This window comes from Protopterus annectens, chromosome 11.part0 (genome assembly GCF_019279795.1).
Source record: "Protopterus annectens isolate FY-2018-M chromosome 11.part0, PAN1.0, whole genome shotgun sequence".
Classification (NCBI taxonomy): domain Eukaryota; kingdom Metazoa; phylum Chordata; order Ceratodontiformes; family Protopteridae; genus Protopterus; species Protopterus annectens.
Window position 1 is genome coordinate 44887013 of NC_056745.1, and position 26242 is coordinate 44913254.

The following is a 26242-nucleotide window of genomic DNA, read 5'->3' on the forward strand; positions in this document are numbered from 1 at the left end:
TACAAATGCCTAGCAGATGAGGCCTGGAGTTCAGAAACTCTTTTTGCTGAAGTAATAGCTGCCAAAAAATATTTTCCATGAAAGAAACTTCATGTCACAATTATCTGCTTGTTCAAATGGTTTCTGAGTCAGCCCTTGGAGCACCAACATAAGATCCCAAGGGGGAGAAGGGTCTTTTATGGGGGGGGGTCTAAGGAGAAAGATTCCTTTCATAAAGGCTTTATATAACCTGGAAGTTGACAAAGATAAAGATTAATTTCCAGTATGAAAACTGGACAGTTTTTCTACCATCAAGCTGCAGCTAGCTGCTATCTCCTTTAAAAAGAGAATTGAGAACAAGGATGGCTGAAGTCGGCACTGAAAAAGGGTCAGTGTTCTCTTTGGAAGCCCATATCAAACATCTTTTCCACTTACTTTTGTAGACCACTTTAGTGGAAGCCAAAATAATGCCACAGACTGGGAAAGCGAGCCTCAACCATCTGACCATCACTGGAAGTAGAGAAACCGCAAGGTCAACTTGAGGACATGAAGACTGGGATGTTGAAATTCTGACAGGTGAGACAGTAGACCTCGAGTGGGCTTCAGTATCTATGGAAGATATCTGAGGTGAGACCAAAGAAAGGGGAACCATAATTGAAAAGGCCAAAAGGGGACAATGAGCATGACTCCACTCTTCAGCCGAATTGCTTTCTGAAGAAACGTCGGGATCAATGGTAGAAGGGGATAAGCATAGAGGAGACTAAGGGGCAAATTGTGAATCACAGTATCACTTGGTGATTCCCCTGAGGGGAGAAGGATCAGAGTGAAATATTTGCTGTGGCAAAGACATCACAGCAAAGGTGGCCCCAAAGGCTGAAAATCATATTCTCTACTGATTGGTTGAGGGACCACTCATGCAAAATCAGAATGGACCTGCTGAGTCTGTCTACCAGCACGCATTGGTTTTCCCTGATATATGTGATGCAATCAGAAAGTGTTCTGAAGAAAACGCCCATTCCCAAACCCTCATGGCATCTCTGCACAATGGGTATGAATGGTTTCCTCCTTGTTTGTTGATGTACCAGACTACTGACATGTTATCCATATGGACTGAAATAGTCCCCAGAGGGACAATCTTCTGAAAGGCATGCATCACAAGGACTGCTCTCATCTCTTCCCTTGTAATGCCCCATCCCAATTGAGAAGCGTTTGTAGTCACTGTGGCTATTGGGGTAGGGAGAGAATGGTCTACCCAGAAATACATCATTTGATTGGGTCCACCACTGAACAGGTTTGCAAACTGCAGTGCGTTTGATAGGAACAGACAGTGGCTGGTAAAGACTGGACCACTGTACTGCTAAGGTCCACTGGAGAAGTCACAAAGAATTTTTCTAGAGGAACTAGAATAATAGCTGCAGACAATCCCATAGCCTGCAGCACTAACTCTGCTCTAAGGGAAAAAACAGACCATAAATCCCACACCTGATTTCTCAAAGATGTAATGTCATGAAGAGGTAACAAAGCCACTTGGACTGTGGTGTCCAGTTGAGTTCCTATAAATTCTACCAATGAAAAACAAGGACAGAGCTCAGCTAAAATGTAGCAACTTTAATAAATAAAATACAGAGCAATAAAGTAACAAGACTGGACAAGCACTTTTACCCGTAAAATGGTTCTTCATCAGATCCTTAAAAACGTACACAGTAACGCTCTTTAAAAAGAACAAATGACCAATCAAACAGCAAGAAAAATGTACAATTAAAATTAATTAAGCACTCATTAATGGATACAGCTAATGGTGACATAGTAGAAAAACTGCACAGCCTATCAGCTAGTCCATCATATAGCATTCTAATAGATTTGATCTCCACCAATAAGCTAAAAAATACAAAAGGGATTAGCATAAACTGGAACACCAATAATGATCAAGAAATGCATAGTATGGCCAATGGTAATCAATAAAACAAACTGCATGACTATATATCTAGAATACCCAACTCAATAAAAACGTTTGGATTCAACAAAAACTGAACAATCTTTTTATGCACCCATACATCATTAGGAGTAAATAAAAAAAAAAACTTGATCCATATAAAAGAAACACACCTAGGAATGATCAAAGTCTCTAAAGTATGTAGCCAATGGTATCTTAGTGAACTGGCTACACAGCCTATCCAGTCGTCCATCTCATTGCATCCAGATAGGCCAAAAATACACCAATAAAGTAAACAATTTAAAATAATTAACAAACTAAAGAGACCACAGCAATTAAGAGATATACAGCAAACTCAATGGTGTTCGTACCAAAGAAATTTGTAACCTCACATCTACCCTGCCTAGCTCATTAAAATTTGCTCCAACAGTCACTAAACGAAAAGGATCTGATGGTACACACATACCTCGCAATATAATATCATCAAAAAGCCCTGATCTGTGCAAAAAAATATATACTTAAGCACAGATCAAATAATGGAAAAACTATCCTGAGAACAGCCAGTATAGGCATAAGGTAGTTCGATAGTATACAACCAACCATATCACAGCAACAAAGCTGTCTAGCCAATCAACTGATCTATAAGACTAAAACAGGATTGGTCAGACATACACCAATCAGCTAACCACAGTAAACATGATAGAAATGACTAGTTGCTCACATAGTGTAGCCAATGATACTTCAATAAAATAAACTGACCCTGCAGAGTCCATCACCTAACCCGCCACATTAAGACAATAAGGCATAGTCCTACGCACTAATAAAACACACAACAAAAAATGGTCTATCTAAACAAAAAATATATAAAAAATATAAATATGTATAAAATAAACAGAAGAATAGAATATCTCCTACACAAATTGGACAGAGTTCCAAAATAGCACTTGTATAACAAGATCGCATACCAATTAAATGGACTCAAAACTAACAATCAACCAAGTACTCAGCTCAGCTACATCAATTGAAAAATGTGCAAAAAATGTATATTTAAGTACCAATAAAATAAAAAAAACATAACGAGAACAGTCTGTACAGGCATAAAATAACTGGGTGGTAAATAGCTAACCAAATCACAGCAAAAAAGGTGCAAAGCCAATCAACTGATCTGTCAAACTAAATCAGGATTGGTCAAACAAATGCTAATCAGCTATCCAGGGTGGAAAATAATACGACGACTAGTTACTCGCACAGTATGGCCAATGATGCTAGAATGAACTGGGCCTGCAGTCATATAGCCCGCCACATTAAGACGATAAAGCATAGCCCCATAAACCAATGAAACATGCCAAACAAACCACAGAAAACATGATCTGTCAAAGCAGTAAAATATAAATAAAAAGATGAAATACCACCAGCACAAAAAACAACGCAAAATAACCCATAAACAACAAGTAAGACCCGCTGCAGTACTTGCGGTTGAAGCATGCATTCATAAGCAGACTGAAATAAAAAAAAAAAAAAAAAACTGCAAAGCAAAAGGCAAAAACAATTAAAAAAATAAATAAAACATAAAATGTTGGGGGCATTAAACATGCACAGACAAAAACTCAAAATATATAAACCAACTGTGTGAAAAATCAAAATAAAATCTTCAATAAGAACTAAAACCAAAACACACTGTAAGACCATCAACAACCAAAAACTAAAACCCACCTATGAAGGTTGCGTCCTTCAAATGTGGTTTCAGGGGTACTGTATCATTCAAACTAAACCCTTTGTCAGCTTGCAAAGGGACAATCCACCTCAATTCACAAAGTTCAGTTCTATTCTCTACCTCACCCATTCTGGGATCATTACAGCAAACCTGTAAAACTATAAACACAAAAAAAAAGTGGGAAGGTCCTGAACCAATGACATGCCTCGCTAATGCATTCCTATTATTAAACATCCTGATACAAATGCTCACGTATCTGTTCCCTAAATATTTGACTGGTTTTCCCCACATAAAAGCAACAGCAAAACACACACCTCACCAAATATACTATACAGCCTCACCAAATATACAATACAGCTAATATAGTATTATTAAAGTTACTACATTTTAGCCGAGCTCTGCATCCTTTTTTTTTCATCGGTGTACTTGTACTTCTTATGAACATGAATTCTTTCCACCAGTATTTTGGTTTGTTCTATAAATTTTAGATTTTGTACAGGAGTCCGTTTGGATTTTGCAAGATTTATTGTAATGCCAAGGGAGTAGGAGATCTGAAGCACATAATCCCTGGCTTTTTGCAGTTGATGTCTTGTTGGGTCTGTGTGCAGCCAATCATCTAGATAGGGAAACACCTGGGAATCCTTTTAGCCTTAGGTGAGCTGCTATGACTGCTATGCATTTGGTAAACACCAAAGAGTCCAAAGGGCAGTACTCTGAATTGGTAGTGATAGTCTCCCGACCGAAAGCACAGGTGTTACCAGGAGTGCCTGTCTAGTCTGATGCAATAGTATGCATCCTAGAGCTGTATAGAGGACATCCAATCGTCCTTGCACAGAAGAGGCAGGACTGACTGGACCATAACCATTCAGAACTTTGACTTCTTCACTTACTGATTAAGATTGCTTAGATCCAGAATTGGTCTTGGTTCCCCTGTTTTCTTTGGCACCAAAAAGAAGCAGGAGCAAGTTCTGAATTCTATTTCTTTGGTCAAGACATGTTGGGTGGCACTCTTGCATCAGCTTTTGAACTTCTTAAGCTGTGTATCCCCCCCTCCTGCTTTCCGGAGATGGAAGGGGAAAAGAGAATATAACCATCTCTGGATGTTATATTTAGCACCCAAGCATTGTTTGTAAGATTTGTTCACGTGTCTAAGTGCAGGGACAGACCACCTCTGACTGCCTCCAGAGAGGGACAGTTGGCCAATGCTTCAGGAGCTCCGATAGGGCCTGTCAGAGAAGGAGTCTCTGAAGCCCTGGTTTTGTGGACCCCCTCTGCCTCTGGGACAAAACATACAATTGAAATCTCTGCCTCTGGAGGAAACATCTCTGCACGAGTGTTGGAAAGGTCCTTGAGACTTCTGGAATCAAGTTTTCTTCCCACCTCTCTGGTTTCTAGGAAAGATCCTCTGATGGGGTAGAGAACTTGATCCCCATGGCAGACAAGGTTTTTCCTTCCTGCTCATTGCAAGTTAGTGTCTCTTTCACTGATGGCCCAAACAAGGAAGAGCAGTCGAAGGGGGCCTTAACAAAGGATGCCTTCAAGTGTTCTGCAAAGCTTCATCCATGCATGCCTCCCAATGGCTATGCCTGAAACAGCTCCTCTCAAGGTACCGTCTGCTGTATGGGAGATCAACCTCATTGAAGAACTGGCATTAGATAATAAAGTAGCCAGCTGGAGAGAGACCTGCTTGAGGTCCTCTGCCAACATGGTCTCAGCAAGAGAATTTGAGAGCTCCTTGATCAAATCTCTTTGCAGACAGGTAAAGTGTGCCAGGTAATTTAAAGACATCAGTGTGAAAGTGTCTTTCCAAATCTGTCCATCACTCTGGACTCCTTGTTCAGTGGAATGAGCGCACAGCTTTGCACAGCCAGCTGCCTTTTTGTAGCTGCTGCCACAACAATGGCATCAACTGGAACACCCTTACTCCATTGAGATCTGCCTGAAGGGGGCTGAGGAATTTGTCTGGGTGTTTGGGGATGGGCTCAACAGTGTCCATCTACTTCCAAGCCCAGTGGGAAACAAGGTCAATGAGTTCATAAGCTGGGGAACTCAACCAAGACGTAGGTGGGTCCACCCCAAAAGCCTCCAAGAATACCAACTCTTCAGAAGGAGTTTGGGAAGACCAGCCACCCTTCTATTGAAGGAGTTCCAGGATGTCTCCAAAGGAGACATCATGAGGTGGTGATGTAGGTGATCTCTTTCCCTCAAAGTCTTTGTCTTCAGTGAGGGACTCATCAGGGAGTGGGTGTGCCTCCTCTTGCATGTCTTCTTCGACAGGACCTCTCCTGTGGAGTGTTCATGGAAGGTATTGAAAGAAAGGGAGATTTCCTCATAGGGAAAGTGTGCTGGCTTCTTGGGGTAGGCTGTCTGAGATGTGATAGGACATATCTCTGTGCATAGAGAAAGTCCTTTCTGCAACTTGACAAGCCAACAGACCCGGAGAACCTCCTTCCCTCCCCTTCAGAGCCAAAGCAGATGAAGGGGAGAGAATAGGGCTAACCTCAGATTTGAGGCCTCCAGAAAGAATCGGACAGGAGCTGTTGAGTGCCAAAAATCAAGAGGAAGGGACGGATCGACAAAGTCAGAGCTGATCCCCTCAGACCCAACACTGACCTCTCAGATCCGAGACCTTCTTTGATTTGATAAGATCGGAGCAGGGCTGGTCAAGGAAAGAGAGTTAAGGAAGAGTACATCCTTGGATTAGACGTAAACTTTCTCTTGGATATCTAGGTTCCTGCAGCTCCGAAACTGCAGGTCAGATCAGAGGAGGGGTCTGTAAGGAATGGATCCAAGAGGGGACAGAGTTGGTACAACTCCCATCTGGATCGGAGCCTTGAGAAACTTCCGCATCATCCTGTCCATATTGGCTTCTGTCAAGCTACTAGAAGACCTGGATGGCTTTGTAGGTGTTTGTTTTTAGGATGAGCTCAGGAGTAAGGCATCTCATGGTAGGATCCGACACTGTGGTAGATGGCAGTGGAGAGTTGACACACTAGTAATCCCCTTCGGATCCGAAGGGCCCTGTGAATCCAACTGAGAAGTGGGCTTAGTAAGTGCCAGGAGTTTCTGACATCTTCAAAAGGAACCTTGGCGGCTGGATGGGAGAAAGGAAATTCACCCCAGAAATCACGTCAGTCGCCCTTGCTAAACAGGGGTCCAGGGAAGTAAATAGTGTGGGAAGAAATAGCCAGGGAATTGTTATGGCTAGGTTTCTATAGGCCCTAGGGCTGATAGCCTAGTACCAAGCTATGAAACTATTTCTCATATGGCTCTGACAATACCCACAGAAGTGTTGAGATGTCTTGTCTTTTTGATTCTCTGGAGACCGATGGTTTTGGAGAGGGTTTGAGCCCCAGAAGAAGGTGATGAAGCTGGTAAAAGTCCTTTTAAAATTAGCTTATTATGCCAATCTGTGAGGGCTCATGGAGTGAAGGAGGAGCATACCTCACAACAAACATTGAGGTGACCTAGTCCCAAGCAGTAGATGCACTTCTTGTGGGCATCCAAATTAGGGATTTCATGACAATAAGTGCATCTTTTAAATCCCACAGGTTTGTCAGACATACAACAGAGTAAATTGGAACAATTAGTTTGAAGCAAAAGTTCAACTGAACACACAGACATACACAAAGAAAAAAATTCTCTTATAAAGAATATATTTTAATATATATATATTTTTTAACTAGAATAAAGAAAGAAGGAACTTGCAAATGGGTACAAAGAAAAAGAAAAAACACAGATGACTAAGAGAAAAGAAAAAATCTCTAACGGCAGCAAGAGCTAAAAATTAGAGGGAGGATATATAACAGCAAAGAAAGTAGATTTTAAAGTTGGCTCTAAATTTGTTTCTCTTAATTACTTGAGACTCTAGAATCCGTGTCTGGTCAAAATGGCGGCAAATGAGATCTGAGGGATTGGGGATGATGTGCATTATGGGAAGAGGGAGGACCTCAAAACTCAAATCTAAGTCATGGAAATGCGGCCGAATTGGATCTGAGGGTCAGATCTGTAACCCATCAGTGAGGAAGAATATAAAGGACAACATAAGATTAATACTGTTATTCATGTTTACTCTCCTCTTTTCAGCCACTACAGATAAAGCTATGCTGTGTTGCTTTGGACTTTAAAAGATGGGACTCACCAGGCATATGAATGCTCATTTTCAGAAGCCAGAAAACTAGGCAATGGTAACCAGAAAATTCAAAACAGCAATAAAATCAGAAAAGGCTAGGCTGATAAGCACTAATAAGTTCTCGTGTTGTTTTAACCTGTAGACATTACTTTTTAATATGCCAAGTAACACATTTTCTTTGTGTTTTGATATGGTCATCCCCATTTTTGCAGTGGACAGAGATAAAACCCAGATTACAGTTCTGAAGACATGCACGCACACAAACGTACATTAAAAGCTGTAGCCACACTATAAATTCAAAACTAGTAGTACTTTACCTTTATTTTATTGTTTTAAATACTGTCATTTATATTATCAGCCTAATTTCATAAAAGAATGAAGGAACATGATTCAAGAGTATTATCTTCATAAGTACATAACTACATATATTGCTACTCGGAACCATTTAAAAGCAAATCCAATAAAGCTCTGCTTGCATCTAATAATACGTTCTCTCCAGAAGGGAGGAAAGGTATTCCCTAAATGTAAGCGTTCTCTTACTGCTTTATTATAACTAGCTTTCTGTGATATTGATGCAACCTGTACATCAAACCACTGTCTCCCACTATATGTACTCAAAATATTAAAATTCTAGACTTTTCTTAAACCAAAATATGAATTTAAGAAGCTATACGCAAGACTATTCACAGGAGGTTATAAGTCTAGGACTTCAAGGTGGTGTCTCACACACTGAATTTCTTTTACTTCATGAAGAGTAACTGCAACTCCCTTCATGTTAACTCATTCAGTGTGTTCCTTATGTCACAAGCTGCTGTTCGTCCCTCTATAATCTGTTTGTGTTTGATAACTGCAGGTGACTGTACCCCTACATTAAAGAAATAACCAGTTCCCAAAAGGAAGTTACTACTACTGTCTATTTCTGTTTTAACACTGGTGTTAGAGGCTCACAGATTCATTCCCCATACTGTTCATGATAAACTTCAGAGTGCTCAGTAATGATACCGTTTACCTGACTGATATACTAACTGTGAACTGTTATGAGCTTAATCAACAAATTATTAATGCACACCACTATCAAACATGCGAGTGAAATCAACTGTGCACAGCAGCATTTGTCTAGAGATTGGTAGAACAAACTCTACCACAAGCAACCCCACATGATGCTGGTATACAGTGCTACAGATTCCACACAATCTCAGTAAGTACAAACTGTGGTCTAATGCTCTTTCACAAGCAATAAATAAACAAGTGGGATTTCTGACAGCTATTCTCGATAACAATAGTGCTCTTTCATTCTTCTCCATTAACAACCGAATTACTCAGATGTCTCTCACTAACAGAACCACATATGTCCTTACAGTCAGGTTTCAACCCACTCCCAGATATTAATACAGGCAAGCACAAATGGAAGTTTTGTTGCCAATACACAAATAGTAATTTAATAACCTAACAGTCCCTTTGATTTGGCAGTATTTTGGAGAACCTTAAATACTTCAGTGTAGAACTTAATGCAGAAGATATTTTGGCAAAAATAAACATCTTGCCTCCAAGTTAAACCTCAAAAACCAGTAAGAAAGAGATTCATGAACATGTGAAATGGCATACTGCAAGCCTTACAGTATGCTAAAATGTTGCTTGGCGCACTATATTATAAAACTACATGGTTGTGCAACAAGACAAAACATTTTAAAGGATGGATTGCTTCAAATCATCATGGTTCTTATATCATCTTATAAAGGCCACTGATGATGGATCTAGACAGATCCCACATCCATGCAACACATGCGGAGGGGCATGAAGTGATTAGAACTATTCCTCAACAGGTAGGTCCACAGGGCATGCTGTTATCCAATATATGACTGCTTCTGCAGTCTGCAGATGTGATCACATATCTAAGGATATTACAAGGTACAAGGTGCAGCACACTGACTGAGTCATACTCTTAGACTGGGATTTGTTCCACACAGAATGTGCGTCAGTTATGCAGGAGCATATGAGAGTACGCAGGATCCAACACCCAGAGCATTGGCATGCTGAATATATGGTATTCCTAGTGTGTTTCTCAACATCTACTGCATACCTTGGATGCCTACAGACAACTCGGGTACTATCTTGGCAGAACTAAATCTTTCAGCTCTTCAGCTCAATCATTCATTTCTTGTGAAAATAAGAAGAAAGGACAACCTGTGCCAAAACAGACCATTTCCAAATGGTTGTCTAAGGCGATTAACTTTTGTTATACTTGGTATACCAAAACTATTCCAGGCAGGGGGGTCAAGACCCACTCTACTGGGGCCTTGGCATCATCTATGGCTTTCTGGAAAAGGTTGGATTCTAAAAGAATTCTAGCAGGTCCTCCATACATACTTTTATGCAGAACCATAAGCTGGATTCCTTCCCTATGTCCAGGTCATGTAAGACCATTCTCCAGGGGTGCTGAATGCTTCTCCTCCCACCACCCAAATGAAGTAAGCTACAGCAATCAACCAATGTAGCCAAGTCTACTATACCAGTGATTAATATGCTGAACACTGTACAGCTGAGTAAGCAAACTTACCGTAACAGTACATATTGAAATGATCACTGCCACAGTAGTTGCTCCCTCCCTCCATTGTCCTTAATCTTGGTGTGTTTTTATGCCAGAGTGTGGGAGTTTTTTTTTTTTTTTTTTTTTTGCTAGCTTTGTCCTTTCAGGGCTCAGCCTCCCTCTCTCTGTTGGCAGAAAAGCTCTGAAGTGCTCATCACCCAAACTTGTCTTTTAGACAGTTCAGCTCCAGCTGCTTGACAGTTTGGGTGCATGGCAGGTGCCCTGAAGCTTTGGAAGCTGGTCATAGCCAATACAGATAAGGCTACAGCAGTAGTGACCAATATGACGAACATATTTTCATTTTATTTACTGTGTTTAACATTTGGGTTCTACTTTTTACTGGTTCTATACTTTTCACAAACTAACAAATTGTGGCTTTTCCTTTGAAGTTGACAAGCCATATGCTATTTAATAATATATTAATTGATACAGGTCATTAACTGATAATTTACAGTTATAGGGAACAACTCCTACTTCAAAACAATTATGCTTACTAAAGATTTTCCTCAGAGATCAGTATTAGGCCCTCTGCCTTTCTTACTGTATATCAGAAATTTGCTACAGGTCATGGACAAATGAAATATGTATGCAGATGAGACTGTGCTAACCAAGGCACATATTTCACTGTGAAGCTTAACCTATCCTCTTCAAACTGACTTAAATTATGACTCAGAGCATTATGAATACAATGATCACTAACCCACAAAAATGACTGTCTTGTTTTTAGGTACTTCCAACAGTATATCCACACTACAACATCTCAGCATCAAACAGCCTGCAGGAACATACTGTCCATCACTCAGCAAAGATATTACAAATTATTATGTGGCAATCTCTATCCTTTGAAACACAGGCAGAACTCCAGACAACTAGGATATTAAATTAATTCAAAGTAGCAAGCTCACAGCCGAGGTTTGCTTGTTAGGCAATAGCTATCAACATGTTAACACCCACACTGGGATATATGTCTTGCTTACTGCTGCCGCTCTCAACAGCACAAACTGCAGATGTACTATATGCAGCAGAACGTAAGATTCTAGGGTAATAAAGAACACTACTCAAAATGCAAAACCATTACCCTTACCAGATACTGTTCCCTTTTGCTAAACATTTTGGACATTCAAATCGCATAAAGATACTGCCCCTCCACCAGCTAACAAGCCTCTACATTACTTATCTTTGAGATGTAATGAACAGTTTCTAACTATACAGATCTCAGTTCTTATGGGCATCTGGCGAAAAAGCCTTTACACATCTATCTTCTGCCATATTTAAAAGTTCATCTGTGAAGCAACTTTAGCTGACAAACTGCTGTTTAAGAAAAACTGTCATCACAGCTTAAGAAAGAATTTGAATGGATTGCTTCACGGATTCCAAGCAAAGAATCTGTACTCTAATTTCTGTCCGATGTTTCAGAAGAAGCTGCGTACTGTTTTTGCTGACTAGTTGTTCAATAACTTAAGGACCTGATGCACCACATCCAGTTATTTACATGAGATTTACTAAGTACAACATTCATGACTACATGTATACTAATGTAATGTACACAATAAAAGCCTTGGCTGTTTGCACAAAGATAATGTAAATATCCATTAATCTGTCACTATATGTGTAAGTATATTATATTTGTACCTCTGTCAATCATTGTTTGTAATTGTGACATGACCCAGATCATGGCTGAAAATGGTCAGACACTATTCATAGCAGACCCAAGTGGCATGATCAGGTCAAATTTAATCTGCATGCAATTATTTAAACTCAAAACATCAACGCTTCCAAGGCAGTGTGCGTTAAAATACAAACATTTTTTTGCAAGGGGCAAGCTAATAGCAACAGTGTCCAAGGCTTTCGGAAAAAGATCCTTAATATCTTAAAACCTTGAATTTGAAACTCACTCTCTTTGCATATTAGCATTGCTGATGGATAGAGTCCATATTACATCTGCGAAAACCCGTTTCAGTGAACAACTGTTTGCCGAATGACAACCAGCAAAATCTAATTCCCTCAGTCATTCCAGTGAATGCTTTCCTGGGGGGTGATGCTTGGCCAACCTAAAACCAGACAAAATTTAAAACTATTCAGTGGGGGGCTTTGCCACCCCACACCCCTAACTAAATATACCAACTCCAAGATCGCACTACAGTGGGGGGAAAAGGGCAAATTCTTGATGATGGCCAAGTGTTTTTTTCCCCCTAGGGAAAAAAAAAATTGCTGTAATGGCCGTTTATGGAAGTTAGATTTTGCTGGTTATAGTTCAGAGACGCGCCATTCACTGAAAGGGGTTTTCGCAGACGTAATATAGACCCGATAGATAATATGCTTTAACTTGACACCACCAGTCAAATTCTTCAAAAGGCATGGCAGTTACTAAAACCTTTGGAACAGCATTATTAAAGACCATGTTTTCTTGCGATTTTAGTATTAAATGGTAAATCATTCTAGAGTGTAATCACAGTCTCAAGCATTTTCTTCAGATTTTTACTCAGTATAGCAGTTCTAATACTCAAACTCATGTAGACACAATAAAAACATGGATTATCACCTCATATCTTGACAAAAAAGACTATAGCTATGATGACTTTACACTATCCCCTCTCTTCGCAACTACTCACAAATAGTTTGTATTTTGTGCTTGAAAAGTCAGAAATGTAAATTTCCTCAAGATTAAATCTTCTACAAGACTGGTACAATTTGTAAAGAATATTTTTTTAAATGATTTGGACTTGTAGAACATATATTTACTGCAGATGAAGCTGCCACTTCAACAGTTGTTGGATAATGTGGGTGGACAGGTACGTCTCCATACAAACAGAGTGGACAACCTGTAAGGACACTTGTTTAAGTCTAGAGACTAAGCTGTGCATGCTTACAAGGATGCAATGTGCAAAATGACCTACGATTCTGTCAAGACCTTAAAAAATCAATGCGTTATTGCTATAAGTACCATTAAACAAACACCTCTAGTGAATTCCAAATGTTACGGCATTATCTGACTGCAACATTATACAGGCATCACACCATGGACAATCGTACTGCTGAATATTTAGAAGGGAACAAAAGATTTAATTGGCATCTAAAAACTCTCAAGACGTAACTCTTCAAAGAGCACAGTAATGCTGATTTCTGGTCCTTTTATGACTTCACCTATGTGGTCTGCTTCACCCGTTATGTTGAATTAGCTTTGTCACCCATAATTTATGTTTTGCACTGTACCAAGACAGGAAATTGTTATACTTCATAAAGACTGATTCACACAAGTCTGTGAGAGAAATATGTGTTTTTTTTGCAAATGCTAGGTTTTTATGTAACTTTGCTGATTGCAGGACCACTTCAATGCCAAATAGATTTTTTAAAACTCTTGAGAAACTAATTCATGTTTAATTGCCTAATATAAGATAATCGATACTATATCCAATACTCAGCAATTCACTCTTCTTTTACTCACTACTGCAGTAGCTGCAATGATTATGTACTTGAAGACCACAGAAAAGGCTCCCCACAGAGGAGTTCTTTTCTTTAAGCAGTTGAAAGTCTTTGACTCAGTGAATGACCATCTGCTGCACAGTAAACCTTGTACTTTACAGCTGCACATTAATTATCTGGAGAGGTACCAGTGGTACAAAGCACATTGGTCATACAATGCCATGGCATTTCAGCTTAAATATCTCAGGAGCCAATATTCTATAAGTATAACTTAAGATTTACTTCCCTGCTTTTCAGTGCTTTTGTTAATTATTAATTTGTCAGTATTATGGTAATAATAACGGTGATGATGATAACAATAGAATATACCGCAGTCCACTAACTGTCCTTTAACATGCTAATGATACGTGTTGTACCATTAAAAGTGCTATGAAAAATATTTACAAGGAACCAAAATTAGAGTTGGAATGCTAGAAATCTAAAAATAAGCTTCATCTGAACCGTGACAATATAGTTCAAAAGCATGTATGACCAAAGTTCAATTCTTTATATTAATTGTTGATTACCGATTGCGGATTATAAATATGCTAATATCGGCTGGTTTATCTTCAAAGCCTCTAACCAAAAGCACCCTTAAGCACTTCCTTCATTGTTTTCATTGCCACATTATTAGCCGCCACTAATAAAAACATACTGACGAGACCTGACTTAGTGTTTCTTACATAATACACCATTGCTACAGGCCCTCAGTATATAATGGTCACCATAAAGCCTTGTCTGCAGTGTATTGGCTTCTGTTAGGAAATGAATTATGATGTACTGGCTTTAATGGGCTAACACAGCAGAGCTCATACAATAAGTTTTCTCAGCAATAAAACACTTATTTACAGCACACACAGGAGATGGTTCAATACAGTCTCCAAGTCTCTCTCTCACTCAACAACACACTTCCAGAAAAATCTTTCTAAAGACCTACCCAATATTCCATCATTAGCATACTTCAGAAATTACTCTAAAGTATATCATCATCATTAAAAAGTGCGTTGTTTTCATGATACAGATGAACTAACTTGGTTTTAGCACTTATCTCAGATTACTTTAATACTTATTAACATCTTTCTGAGACTTTTTCAGTGTATGATTATTAGCCTATCATCTGCAATGTGGTTAGCAACTGAACGCAATGCAAGTGTACTTAGAACACTTAGTACTTCGCTCATTCTCCCCAGTGAGAGACCCTTGTAAAAGGAGCTAAGCCACAGGTGGTAACATTGTGACAACCCAGTTAACAAGCCCATAAATAACATGCAGTCTCACTCTGTTCAATTCCACCTGAAAACACCCTCAGTAATTTATAACTGATGAACAGTGACGCTCAAAAAAGTGATCAAGAATATCCGCAAACCTCAGACAACTTGCATGTTTGAGATATAAGCAAGAGAGTGACAAATAAAATTGAAACTATCAGTAATATTTTAGTAAGTAAACTCAAGACAATGCAAACAAGCAAAAATGAGATCAAGTTACTGAATCACAAAACAAAGTATTTACAACAATATGAAAACTCTTTTTGCTAGTCACTTTTGGTTAACAGTGTAATAAAAACAAGCAAAATAGTTGAACAGAAAGCCATCTGTTGTCAACATCAGCAACAATGCATATTTTAAAACTAAGAAATTATCCCTGGTTTATCTCTCTCATGTACACTCCCACATTATACACACACACACACACACACACATACATTATATATATATATATATATATATATATATATATATATATATATATATATATATATATATATATATATATACACATATACACACACACACAAAGAAATGGACATTCAGTGAAAAATAATTTCTCATATCTACTCGGTGGTCTACAGAGTTAATGAATTTTCAGTCATTCCCAAAGCCAATCTAGGACACATAATAAACATTAGTCTATAATACATGTTATCACAGGAACTGGGATGAAAGTGAAAAGTGAAGAAACTTAAACTGTAGCTAAATGTTGAGGTTTGTGTGGCATATTGAGAGAATTCACAGACATACATGACAACGGATGAGGAGTTTGTTTACATTTCATTACAGAAAATTCCACATGCCACAAACTGAGGTTGTAAGGGAATGGTTTCTTTTATGGCTTACCTCTTTGTCCCAACTAACACAAGGCACAGATTATATATGTGAGAAAAGATAAAGAGCAACAGAATGGTGCTGAAAAACATGGTCATCCAGGATCCGTGGTCTTTACGAAACATTTTCAAGCGAAGTAAGCGTCCTAGTATAGAAAAGATAATAAATGATTACATTTAGTAAATTATTCAGCAAATATATAATTATGCAAATAAGTATTAGTAATGGATAAAAAAAAAACATAGGTATTTATATTGATTTAAGATTGAACAGTCATGGCATTAAGTGAATAAGCTTTTAATTGACTAATGCCAACACTGCTGTTTAATCAGTGGTGTAAATCACACTTGTAGCACCAGTTGTATATGCTGCATCGTTCCATTCAAAATAATAGTGCTTGAAGGGCAGACCATGCAATGTGTTTTTGTCTCACTATAACTTACCTGAAGTACTGAATTTGCTGTATTTAGTGCCACAAAAAGCATATTACGTGTGAGAAAATGACAATCTGAAAAGAAATGCTTTTCTTGTACACCCAAAAATATTTTCAGTACTTACTTATTATCGCAACCAGATTTTCGCAGTTGCGAATCTCAATTCCTTCAACACAGATGACGGCATGAAACAGTGCAAAGTGTTGCTAAAAGTCATTTTTGTTGTCCCAAAACCTCTCCACTACCTTCACAGACAGAAAATCATTAAAAAATCCTCTTCCTGTTTAACTTGCATAAAGGACGCACGCTTGAATTGTCAGGAAAGCAAACTGTTGAATGGAATATTTCTACCGTGAGGAAGGAAGGGAAACACAGATACAGGCACGATCTTTTTGCTAAAGTAAGACTTTTTTCAAAATGTGTAAACAGTGGACAGTAAGCATTGCAATGCGAAAGGTGCCGTACAGTAATGGTTGTCAAAATTGAGGGTGGATGATGTTGATAGAGGACTATGGGTTCCAGAATCCAGGTACTAAGAACATTTCCATAGGGAAAACATGTTACTGCATGTGGAAGCGGTTCTCCTGGGAGTTTGTGGCATGTTTGCACCTCAGCATATGTTTGATATTTGTTAAAAATATAAAAGTAGAGTAAAAGCATTGTGTTGGTGTGTGTGCCTTGTTATGTGGGGGAGACAGGTGAGCAATTATAGTGATTAAGACAGCATCCCTGACAGTTGAAGCGTGTATGCACTTTACTGCAGCTGCATGACATGCTGGCATTAAAGTGCATACCTGAACAGCAACATAAACTTTGTACTTTTTTAATGAAAACCCTGCCTAAGACAACCCTCAGTGTGACAAAAATCATGTTGTCTGACACTGTCACACCATTAACACTTACATTTAAACATTGGGAAGCAACCGTTATGATCACGAAAATCTGGTTGCAATAATACTCAAGTACCATGTTTTCTTATATTTAATGTTTCTTCTGACCCACAGTTCAAGGCATTGTAATACAGCCTGATGCCACTCATGAATGTCACATCTAATTAACTGATTGTCAGGTTGCACTAATGAATTAAGTACATCTTTAATCAGTGCCTCTAACTTCACTCCCATGAAAGCTATTTAATCTCATTCCAGAAGGTTTGCATGAAACAAGAATAATTTCTTGTTGTTCTCAGTTTGTCCACATTAACAAATCCACTGCTAAAATACAACCTTATTACAATAAATCCTCCACTGTTTTCTGCTTTTTGACCTATTCCAGCCCCATAGCTAGGGTGAGGTAAAATAGATGCAAGCTCTCGGGTGGGGGAGGCATGACTGTCACCTCAGATGAGGTGCTTTGCATGCACCTGGAGCTGTTTCAAGGAGCTAGCATGAGTTCCTTCCTACAGTTACCAAGATTTTGTTTTAACTTTAGAGGAATTTGTCTTAGATCCTCATCTTTGAGTAGAGGGGGGAGCTACTTAAGGGACTACCCACAGCGTCGACTGTCTTAGCTACATATCTGACATTATCAAATTGTATGTCCAAACCTCAGTGGCAAATACTACAATAAAAATGTTTTTATCTACAAACAAGCGTCTCGCAACAATCATTTTTAGGCCTGCATTTGTCAAATTATGATGGCATCCTCCCTGAAGAGATCTAGGCTTATTCGTCTGGGTTTGAGGGAACCCACTGTAACAAAATCCCATAGGTTGAGTTTGACAATACCTTACTGTTAAAAGTTGTATGCAAGCAAATAAATACAGTCCACGACCATACCATTATTGCTAGGATGTCTTTCAGTAATCTACTGTTTCAGTATAGCAGAACTTGAACAGTTTACCAATATTTTAGCTGACCTCAAAGAAAGTGCTGTGATGAACAGAAAAGGAGTGCTGTAGTGTCGGTCAGCTATGAAGACATGATTGATGGGTGTCACTCTCCATAAACAAGAATAACCTTTCCATAAGGAAGAATCACAACATCAAACTGTGAATGTGTGGTTTTATTGTTCACAGAAGTACATCTGCATTTTAAACTGTTAACATAGCAGTCTAAAGGTTCTGCATTTGTAGCTAGGAAGAGTACAGAAGAAACTGACAAAACACATGAAAGGGTGTGGTACTAAAGTAAGATTAAAGCACTTAGGACTATACCCTCTTTTTTGCTACAGATGGTTAAAGGGGCATCAGATATGGGCATTCAGTACATTCAGGCATAGTTAATTATTTGAATATACTAGTTCACAAATTCCAGTGAACCAACCAAAGGACAAGGTGATCAACAGATACCAAGGTGTTCAACATATAGGTACAACATAAAGCAAACTTGGTTGATGAAGCAAGCTGCGAGTCACTGGGAAAGCTCAGTCTACATTATGATTGGCACTGATTTAAATGATTTTTAAAGAGATTTTTAGATGAACATTTTGGTAGTCTGAAAAATAGACTGTGGTAAGGAAAGAAATGTTAGACATTGTATTCTCCCTTGCCATAGTCAAACATGCTTCAAGCATCAAGAATGAGAAAAAAAAAGTTGAAGAGTTGTGGGCTCTGGGAAAATGACAGCAATGTTACAGAGGCATACCTTTCCAGCTGTTTTCTACAGTTAATGCAAATCCTTTTGCAGACTAGGACAGTGTAAGGATGCATCATCAGCACAGACTAATGAGGGTGCCAAGAATCTTCTCAGAGGAGACTTACAGGAGTGTGGCACTTGATCCTGTAAAGCAAGGAATCAACCTATGGCACAATAAACTAACCGTAAAGGGACTATATTCTGTGACCTACTATTCATAGGCACAGTTTACAAATCTAAAAGGGTGGCGAAAGCCAAACACAGTCTGGGTAGGCTTATAAATGCCCAAGGGCAGATAGCCTATCTGCTCTTAGGGGATTCAGTTAATGGCAGTGAAGCCTTTCATGCAGAATCTGTATGTCGTATCATAGTGTTTCTTGCAAAGGGCTCCGTTTTTCTCCCAAATCCAAAAAGGCATGTGGGTAAGCCATATTCAAAACTGCCCTGAGGTTTGTTGTACTGTGTGTGTCTGTCTCCTGTGATAGATACACAAGACTTCTTCCTGTATTATTTGCTGGAAAATGCTCTTGCTCACTGAAGTCTATGTTCAATGTTCATACTACAAGTTCAGCTCCTAAAAATGCCTTCAAAGAGCTTGCCTCCAGTAAATACAGAGTCAAAAGCCTTAATATGGATACAACTAATACTGAAAAGTATTGCTGGCTGGATAGCTGAATGACTGGAAGGATTTTAAAGCATTAAAATCAATTTGTGAATTAAAAATAAAATTGCACTTTATGGCCCTTGACTGGTGCATTACTTACCCTAAAATGTGCATTATCTCTGATAATTACTGCTCCAGGCCAAGTCAGCACCAACGCACTATGTCTTACTCAAAAGTTAAAGCAAACTACATTCTTCAGTCAAGATAAGTATTCCACCCAAAGAACCAGCAAAGTTCTAGAAGACTAAAACTTGTGGGAAGGCTGCAAGATGTCTAGTTATATAATTGTGGCTTACTACCAAAAAGGAGAGAGAAAACCTTGGGTCTAAACACAATAAACTAAGACAAAATTCAAGTAACACCCAGTCAACAAGGAGACTGAAAAAGCTTCCAGATTCACTCAAAAAACTTCGAAACTCCAAAACACACAGAAAATAATTTATTTTGTAAAGTTAAGCACTTACTCCCCATTAACATACAGGGCCTTCATCAGAACTCAAAAAAAAAAAAAAAAAAAAAAACCTCATCTTACAAATATTTAAACCCTAATAACAGGAAATCGTGTGACTAGAACAACAAATCAAATTAACACTAATAATTTGCATTACGACAATGTTTAAAAGCGCATATAAAAATATGAATACATTAAAACAGTATCGGTTTGGAATGGTTTAAAGAAGCTTGCCTCACGATTAACAATGTTTAGAACAGGGACATTAATCTACTGGCAGAATTAATGGAAAAGGTGTTTCTTAATTTCTTATACTTTGAGGGGAAGTACTTCAAGCAGGTAGCAGATGTTAAAATGGGGGCAGCATGTGCCCCCTACATGCCAATTTAATATGGTTTCCCCAGAGCAGCACAAGGTTCTTAGATCATAATAACACGGTCATAAAGTCATATTTTTATGCTTCTTGGGTGATATAATATGGAAAGGTAGTGCAACTCATAGAATTTTGTTACATACCTCAATTCTACTACTGATTTCTTGAAATTTATCTAAACATGCTGATTAAGTATCTGGATGCAACATTGTGAAAGGATTTCCACTATGATAAATTCAATTCCAGATTATATAGAAAGCCTACATTCTCAAACACATTTTTGCATTTTTCTAGTAACCATCCTTTCCATCAGAAAAAAAAAAGTCTTGTTAGTGATCAGATGGCGTCTAGAATAGTTTAAGAGGATGACTAATTTATGCTGGAGATTAATAACTTGTTTGACATGTTCATTAACAGAGGCTACCCGATTAAATTACTAAATTAAATTAAATATAAAGTATGTAAAACCAGTATGAGCATTTTTTTTCAGACATTAGGTATACCCCTGGGTAATACTACTACACCAAGTCAGAGAGTACCAACTATGAAAATACCATGATTATTAAGTATGGAAACTGTAGTAGTAAACTCAGACAGATACTTACTAACAGCAAAGTGAATGACTGACTCTAATGTTAGACAAGTTCTTGGCAATGGCCCCCATTTTGTTTAAAAGAGACACCTGAATCTTAATGGTTTGAAAGAGGTAATAGTTTTACCACACAAGAAAAACCTAGTTAGGGATGTCTTAGTGTGGCTGCTGCCAGCAATGCAAGTACATTTACAAAGGGGAGGTTTTGAAAAGTACAGTTGTGTACACTTACCATAAATGTAGATGTTTGAGTGTCTTCACTTTTGCAGTCATGACTGTAGGGTTCTTCCTGCCGGCAGGCAGCCCTCGGTCAGCCAGAATCCCAAAGTCTGGGTCCAGCGTCGGCTGTGTACTCATCCTCCCTGACGTCAGTGCTCCAGGGGTACAAAGCTCCCAGCCGATGCCATGTTCTCCAGTTTTTCTTGCCCCAGATGTCAGGTGCCCAAAAATAAAGGCTAAAAGTAAAACAAAAATGTAACAAACAACAAACCCCATACCCTGTAGCAAATACACCTCAGAAGGGTGAAGCAGGGAACCACACCAATAAAAGTATAAGAGGGGACAGGAGGGTGGGTAACCCAGACTACAACAGTGGAGACACTCGAACATCTACATTTATGCTAAGTGTACACAACTGTACTATGTTCATCGTGTTTCACTGTTGCAGTCATGACTGTAGGGTTGAATCCCAAAGCTGAGATAAAGGGTGGTGGTTTTAGAGGAGGAGGAGCGGCTAGAAGGCCTTGCAAGACTGCAGAAGCAAAGCCTGCCCTAGATTTAGAATAAAGAGGGAGATTATAGTGCTTAGAGAAAGTATGCACTGAACTCCAAGTTGCAGCTTCCAAAATATCTTTGGTAGGGACTCCCCTGAGAAAGGCAGCTGAAGTAGTAGCAGCTCTGGTAGAGTGAGTCCTAATTTTTCCAGGGATTTGCTTTCCATGATGAGAGTAACAAAATCTGATTTCATGAGAAATACATTTAGAAATGGTCTGTTATGAAATAGCTTTGCCTTGGGAATTTGCCGCATAAGAAACAAACAGTTGTTCTGTTTTCCTTATATCCTTGGTTCTGTCCAGGTAAAAGCGAAGCTGCATGTATACGTCCAAAGAATGCAAGATCCTCTCCCCCTTATTTTGTGGATTAGGGAAAAAAGTTGGCAGGTGAATAGTTTGGTTTAAAGCCACTTTAGTAACCACTTTAGGCATGAAAGTAGGGTTAGTCCTCAAAGAAATCCTGTCTTGATGAAAAATAATGTAAGGTTCCACAGCCATGAGCGCTTGTAACTCAGAGACTCTCCTGGCTGAAGTTAAAGCCAGTAGGATAACAGTCTTCCATGATAAATACTTTATATCAGATGTGGTAGCAGGCTCAAAAGGTGACAGCGTAAGCTTTTCCAGTACATAATTGAGGTCCCAAGCAGGAATGGGTGGAGTCCTAGTGGGCCTTAAATTCTTTGCTCCTCTGAGATATTGTTTCAGAAGTGGATGTGAAAAAATTGGAGGATCTGTATTAACTTGTGCAGAGATAGCCGAGGCATGTATTTTTATGGGAAAAAAAGATAAACCCTTATGCAACATATCTGTTAGGTAATGTAAAATCAATGGAATATTTGGAATGTGAGGATCCGATTCATGAGCCTGCATCCAGGTGCAAAATCTCTTCCATTTACCTGCATAAGATTTCCTAGTACTAGGCCTTCTGGCTTCTAAGATGACATCCATAACCTGTTTGGTAAGGGTAGGATTAATTATAGACCCTGAATACGCCAGGCTGCCAGTCTGAGAGTTTTGATATGAGAGTGCAGGACCTGGCCCTGATGTTGAGACAAAAGATTTGGAATCTGAGGTAGAATCCAAGGAGGTTCCTGGGATTGATGTGTTGGAGTACCAAAATTGTCGAGGCCAATTCGGGGCTAGTAAGATCATCTTTGGTTTGTCCTGTTTTATTTTTAATAACACCCTTGGTAAAAGAGGCAGTGGTGGGAAGGCATACCCCAAGAGGTTCCTCCAACTGAATGAGGGAGCATCCACTTTCCATGCTAGCTTGTGATATGTCCTTGTGCAAAAAGTCTGTAACTGGTAGTTGTGGGGAGATGCAAATAGATCTATGTCCGGGCAACCCCAGGCTTCTGTAATCATCTTGAATATTTGGGTGTCTAGCATCCACTCGTGTGGGTCTGACAGATTCCTGCTCAGGCTGTCTGCCAGAGTGTTTTGTTTCCCTGGCAGGAATTGAGCTTGTAGATCCACTTTGCAAGCTAGTGCTGTGTTCCATAGACTCATGACTAGTCTGCAAACGGGGTAGGAGTGTGAACCCCCCTTGCTTGTTTATGTACCACATAACTGTGGTGTTGTCTGTCCGTATCAGTAGCTGTCCTGGCTGTAAAAGATCCCTGAAAGCCAAGAGGGCATTCTGTACAGCCAACATCTCTTTTAAATTGATATGTAGATGCATCTGATCCTCTGTCCAAAAACCTTACAGGCCTTACCCCTGCAAGTGGGCTCCCCATGCATAATCCGAGGAGTCCGTGGTTATCACTTGGTTGGCTGGAGCTAGACTGAAGGCTTTCCCTTTGTTTTGAAGACATGCTGTGGCCCACCAATGAAATTCCTTTTGCAGGCAAGGCAAGACAGCAACCACTGTTTCCAGACTGTGACAATGCTGGGACCATACGCTTTTTAGGTACCATTGTATCTTCCTCATATGCAGTCTTGCATATGGTATGAGTAGGATGCAGGAAGCCATGTAACCCGGCCTGCAGGAATTCCCTTGCAGTTAGCGGAGACATTAACGTCAGGCCTTTGAAAGTTGAAGCCAGCTGTAGTTATTTTTCTGGCGTCAGGAATGCCATCTGGGTTGTAGTGCTTAAAAGAGCACCCAGGAAAGTGATCTGTTGAGTGGGTGCCAAATTTGACTTTTTTACGTTCACAGTGAATCCCAGGCACTTGAGTAGATTCTGAACAAATTCCAGGTGCTGGAGTAAAATGTCCTTGCTGTATGCTTGAATAAGGTAGTCATCCAGATAAGGGTAAATTTGAATTCCCTTGAGTCTGCAGTAAGCTACTACTGGAGCCAGGCATTTGGTGAAGACCATGGGCGCAGTAGACAAGCCAAAGGGCAGCGCAGAGAATTGGTAATGTTTCGAGCCTGCCCTGAACCCGAGGTATCTTCTGCACTCCTGTCCGATAGGAATGTGTAGGTAAGCCTCCTTTAAGTCCAATGTCACCATCCATACATTTTTGCTCAACATTGGCAGGAGATGCTACAGAGTAAGCATCTTGAACTTTGGTATCTCCAGGAAAGTATTTAAGACTGACAAATCCAGGATGAGTCTCCAAGTATTTTGCTTTCTGGGAACTAGAAAGAGTCTTGAATAAAAGCCTTGTCCTGTCTCTGAATTTGGAACCAGTTCTACGGCCCTCAGCCGTGAGGGACCTCACCTGTTTTAATGCCTCTGCCCATTGAGTTTTTGGTAGGTCTGGCCATCTGTTTGGTTTTGGTAAGGTGTGAAAGTGGAATTTGTAACCTCTTAAAACTACATCCAGAACCCACTTGTCTTGGGTTATGCAAGTCCAATTTCGGTGAAAAAGAGAAAGTTTTCCTCCCAGAGGAGCTTCCAGGAGAGAGGTTCCTGGAGCCATGCAGGGGGAGTCATTGAGCCTGTTTCCTATAAAGTTGAGCCCTATCTTCTCCACCCCTGAAAGTGGAAGCACTCCACTGTCTAGGTCTATACGAGGTCTGTGCTTGGGCCCTCCCTCTGGGGCGCCTATATCTAACCCTCTGAGGCCTGTCCGAGCTGGGAAAGGACCAATTCTTAGCTGGCCAATTTCTGTTAAATCTAGGAGGCTGAACTTGTAAGAAATCCTTAACCGTTTGCATGGATTTTGCCTTATCCTCCATTTTCTTTATAACCTCTTCAGCCTTAGACCCAAACAAAACATTATGTTGAACAGGAGAATCCAGTAATTTTGCTTTTACTTGATCAGGCAAATTTTGTTCCTTTAACCAAGCATGCCTTCTAATGACTGTGCCAGTGGCTGTCGCCCTGCAAGAGGCCTCCAAAGCATCAAAACCACAGTGTAAGGTATGTTTCCCCACCTGCTCAGTAGCATGCATCAAATCTTGTAATTCCTTATTGTCTGCACATGCAGAAATGGTACACATTTTTGTTTCATAACAGACAAAAGGTATTGCTGATATTTCAACATATAAAATTGACAATTCAAAGCCCTAATAGATAAAGTAGCAGAAGTGTACACCTTTTTGCCCCATCTCTCCAAGGCTCTAGAATCCTTATCTGACGGAATAGGGTTCTTAGCAGTGGCGGCCTTAACACCCTTAGGACCCTAAGAAATGGTTTCTGGATCAGCAGTAGGATTTTTAAATAGAAACTGGTGAGAGTCAGGGACTCTAATATCCATCAGGCTTAGCAGGGGCCAGAGGAAAGGAGTCAGGGGTTAAATTAGACTCCGTAAAGACATCATCCAAAATATCCAAAATTGGAGGAATAGCCAGGGGTCTGCATTGGGGAAGAAGAAAGAAATCCCTAAGCCTTCTCTTAGATTCAGAGTACTCCTGTCCTTCCCAGTGAAAATGTTCCCTCATGTCATGTAAAGTTTCCCCAAAAGAGTAATCTTCAGGAGGAGAAGCTGAAGGAATGGATTCCTCTGCATCAGAATCCTCATAAGGAGGGAAAGTATAATCCTGTTCAGAGGAAGACACTGAACAAATAGATACCTGATCAGAGGATTCATAATCCAATACTTGTCTTGGCCTTTTGTCTGGAGGGGGATGGGAACCCCTAATCATAGTTAGCAAGTCCTCCGCCATTTTAAGCATTTGTTTTTGAGATTTAGGTCCCGGATCAGAGGAGGCCTGGGCTTGAGTCTTTGTTTTAGAAGGAGTCTTTGTCTTAGGAGTCTTTGTCTTTGCCTTTACCTGAAGCTGCGTAAGACTGAAAACCCCCTCAGAAGCTGGTACCTGCACAGTGGCTCCGGACCCATCCAAGGGAGCATTATCCGAAGGTCCTGCACCTGGAATATCCGAAGGCCTAGTTGGCTCCTCGTGGGAGTCCATATCGGCAAGCGGTTCTGTAATGGCCAATGACAGGGGCTGCGAAAGCGCCTCACTGACTACAGCCGAACCAGCAGCTGGCTTCAATTGTAAACTGTCATCTGATTTGGACCTCAGAGGCCTATCTTTATCCTTGCGCCTTTTATGAACTCCGGTAGTCGGAAGCA

At 39.7% G+C, this 26242-nt stretch overlaps 1 protein-coding gene across 1 annotated transcript in view; it reads right to left on the minus strand.

The window, feature by feature from the left end:
- Positions 1–1667: 1667 nt before the first annotated feature.
- Positions 1668–26242, minus strand: part of LOC122814902 (transmembrane protein 117-like) — a 368376-nt gene continuing 343801 nt past the window's right edge. Inside the window, exons 3-4 of the mRNA XM_044087167.1 lie at positions 15925–16057; positions 1668–1857 (exon numbers count right to left, since the gene is read on the minus strand). Coding sequence (XP_043943102.1) covers positions 1668–1857; positions 15925–16057 — 323 coding nt within the window. The remainder of the gene's footprint in view (positions 1858–15924; positions 16058–26242) is intronic.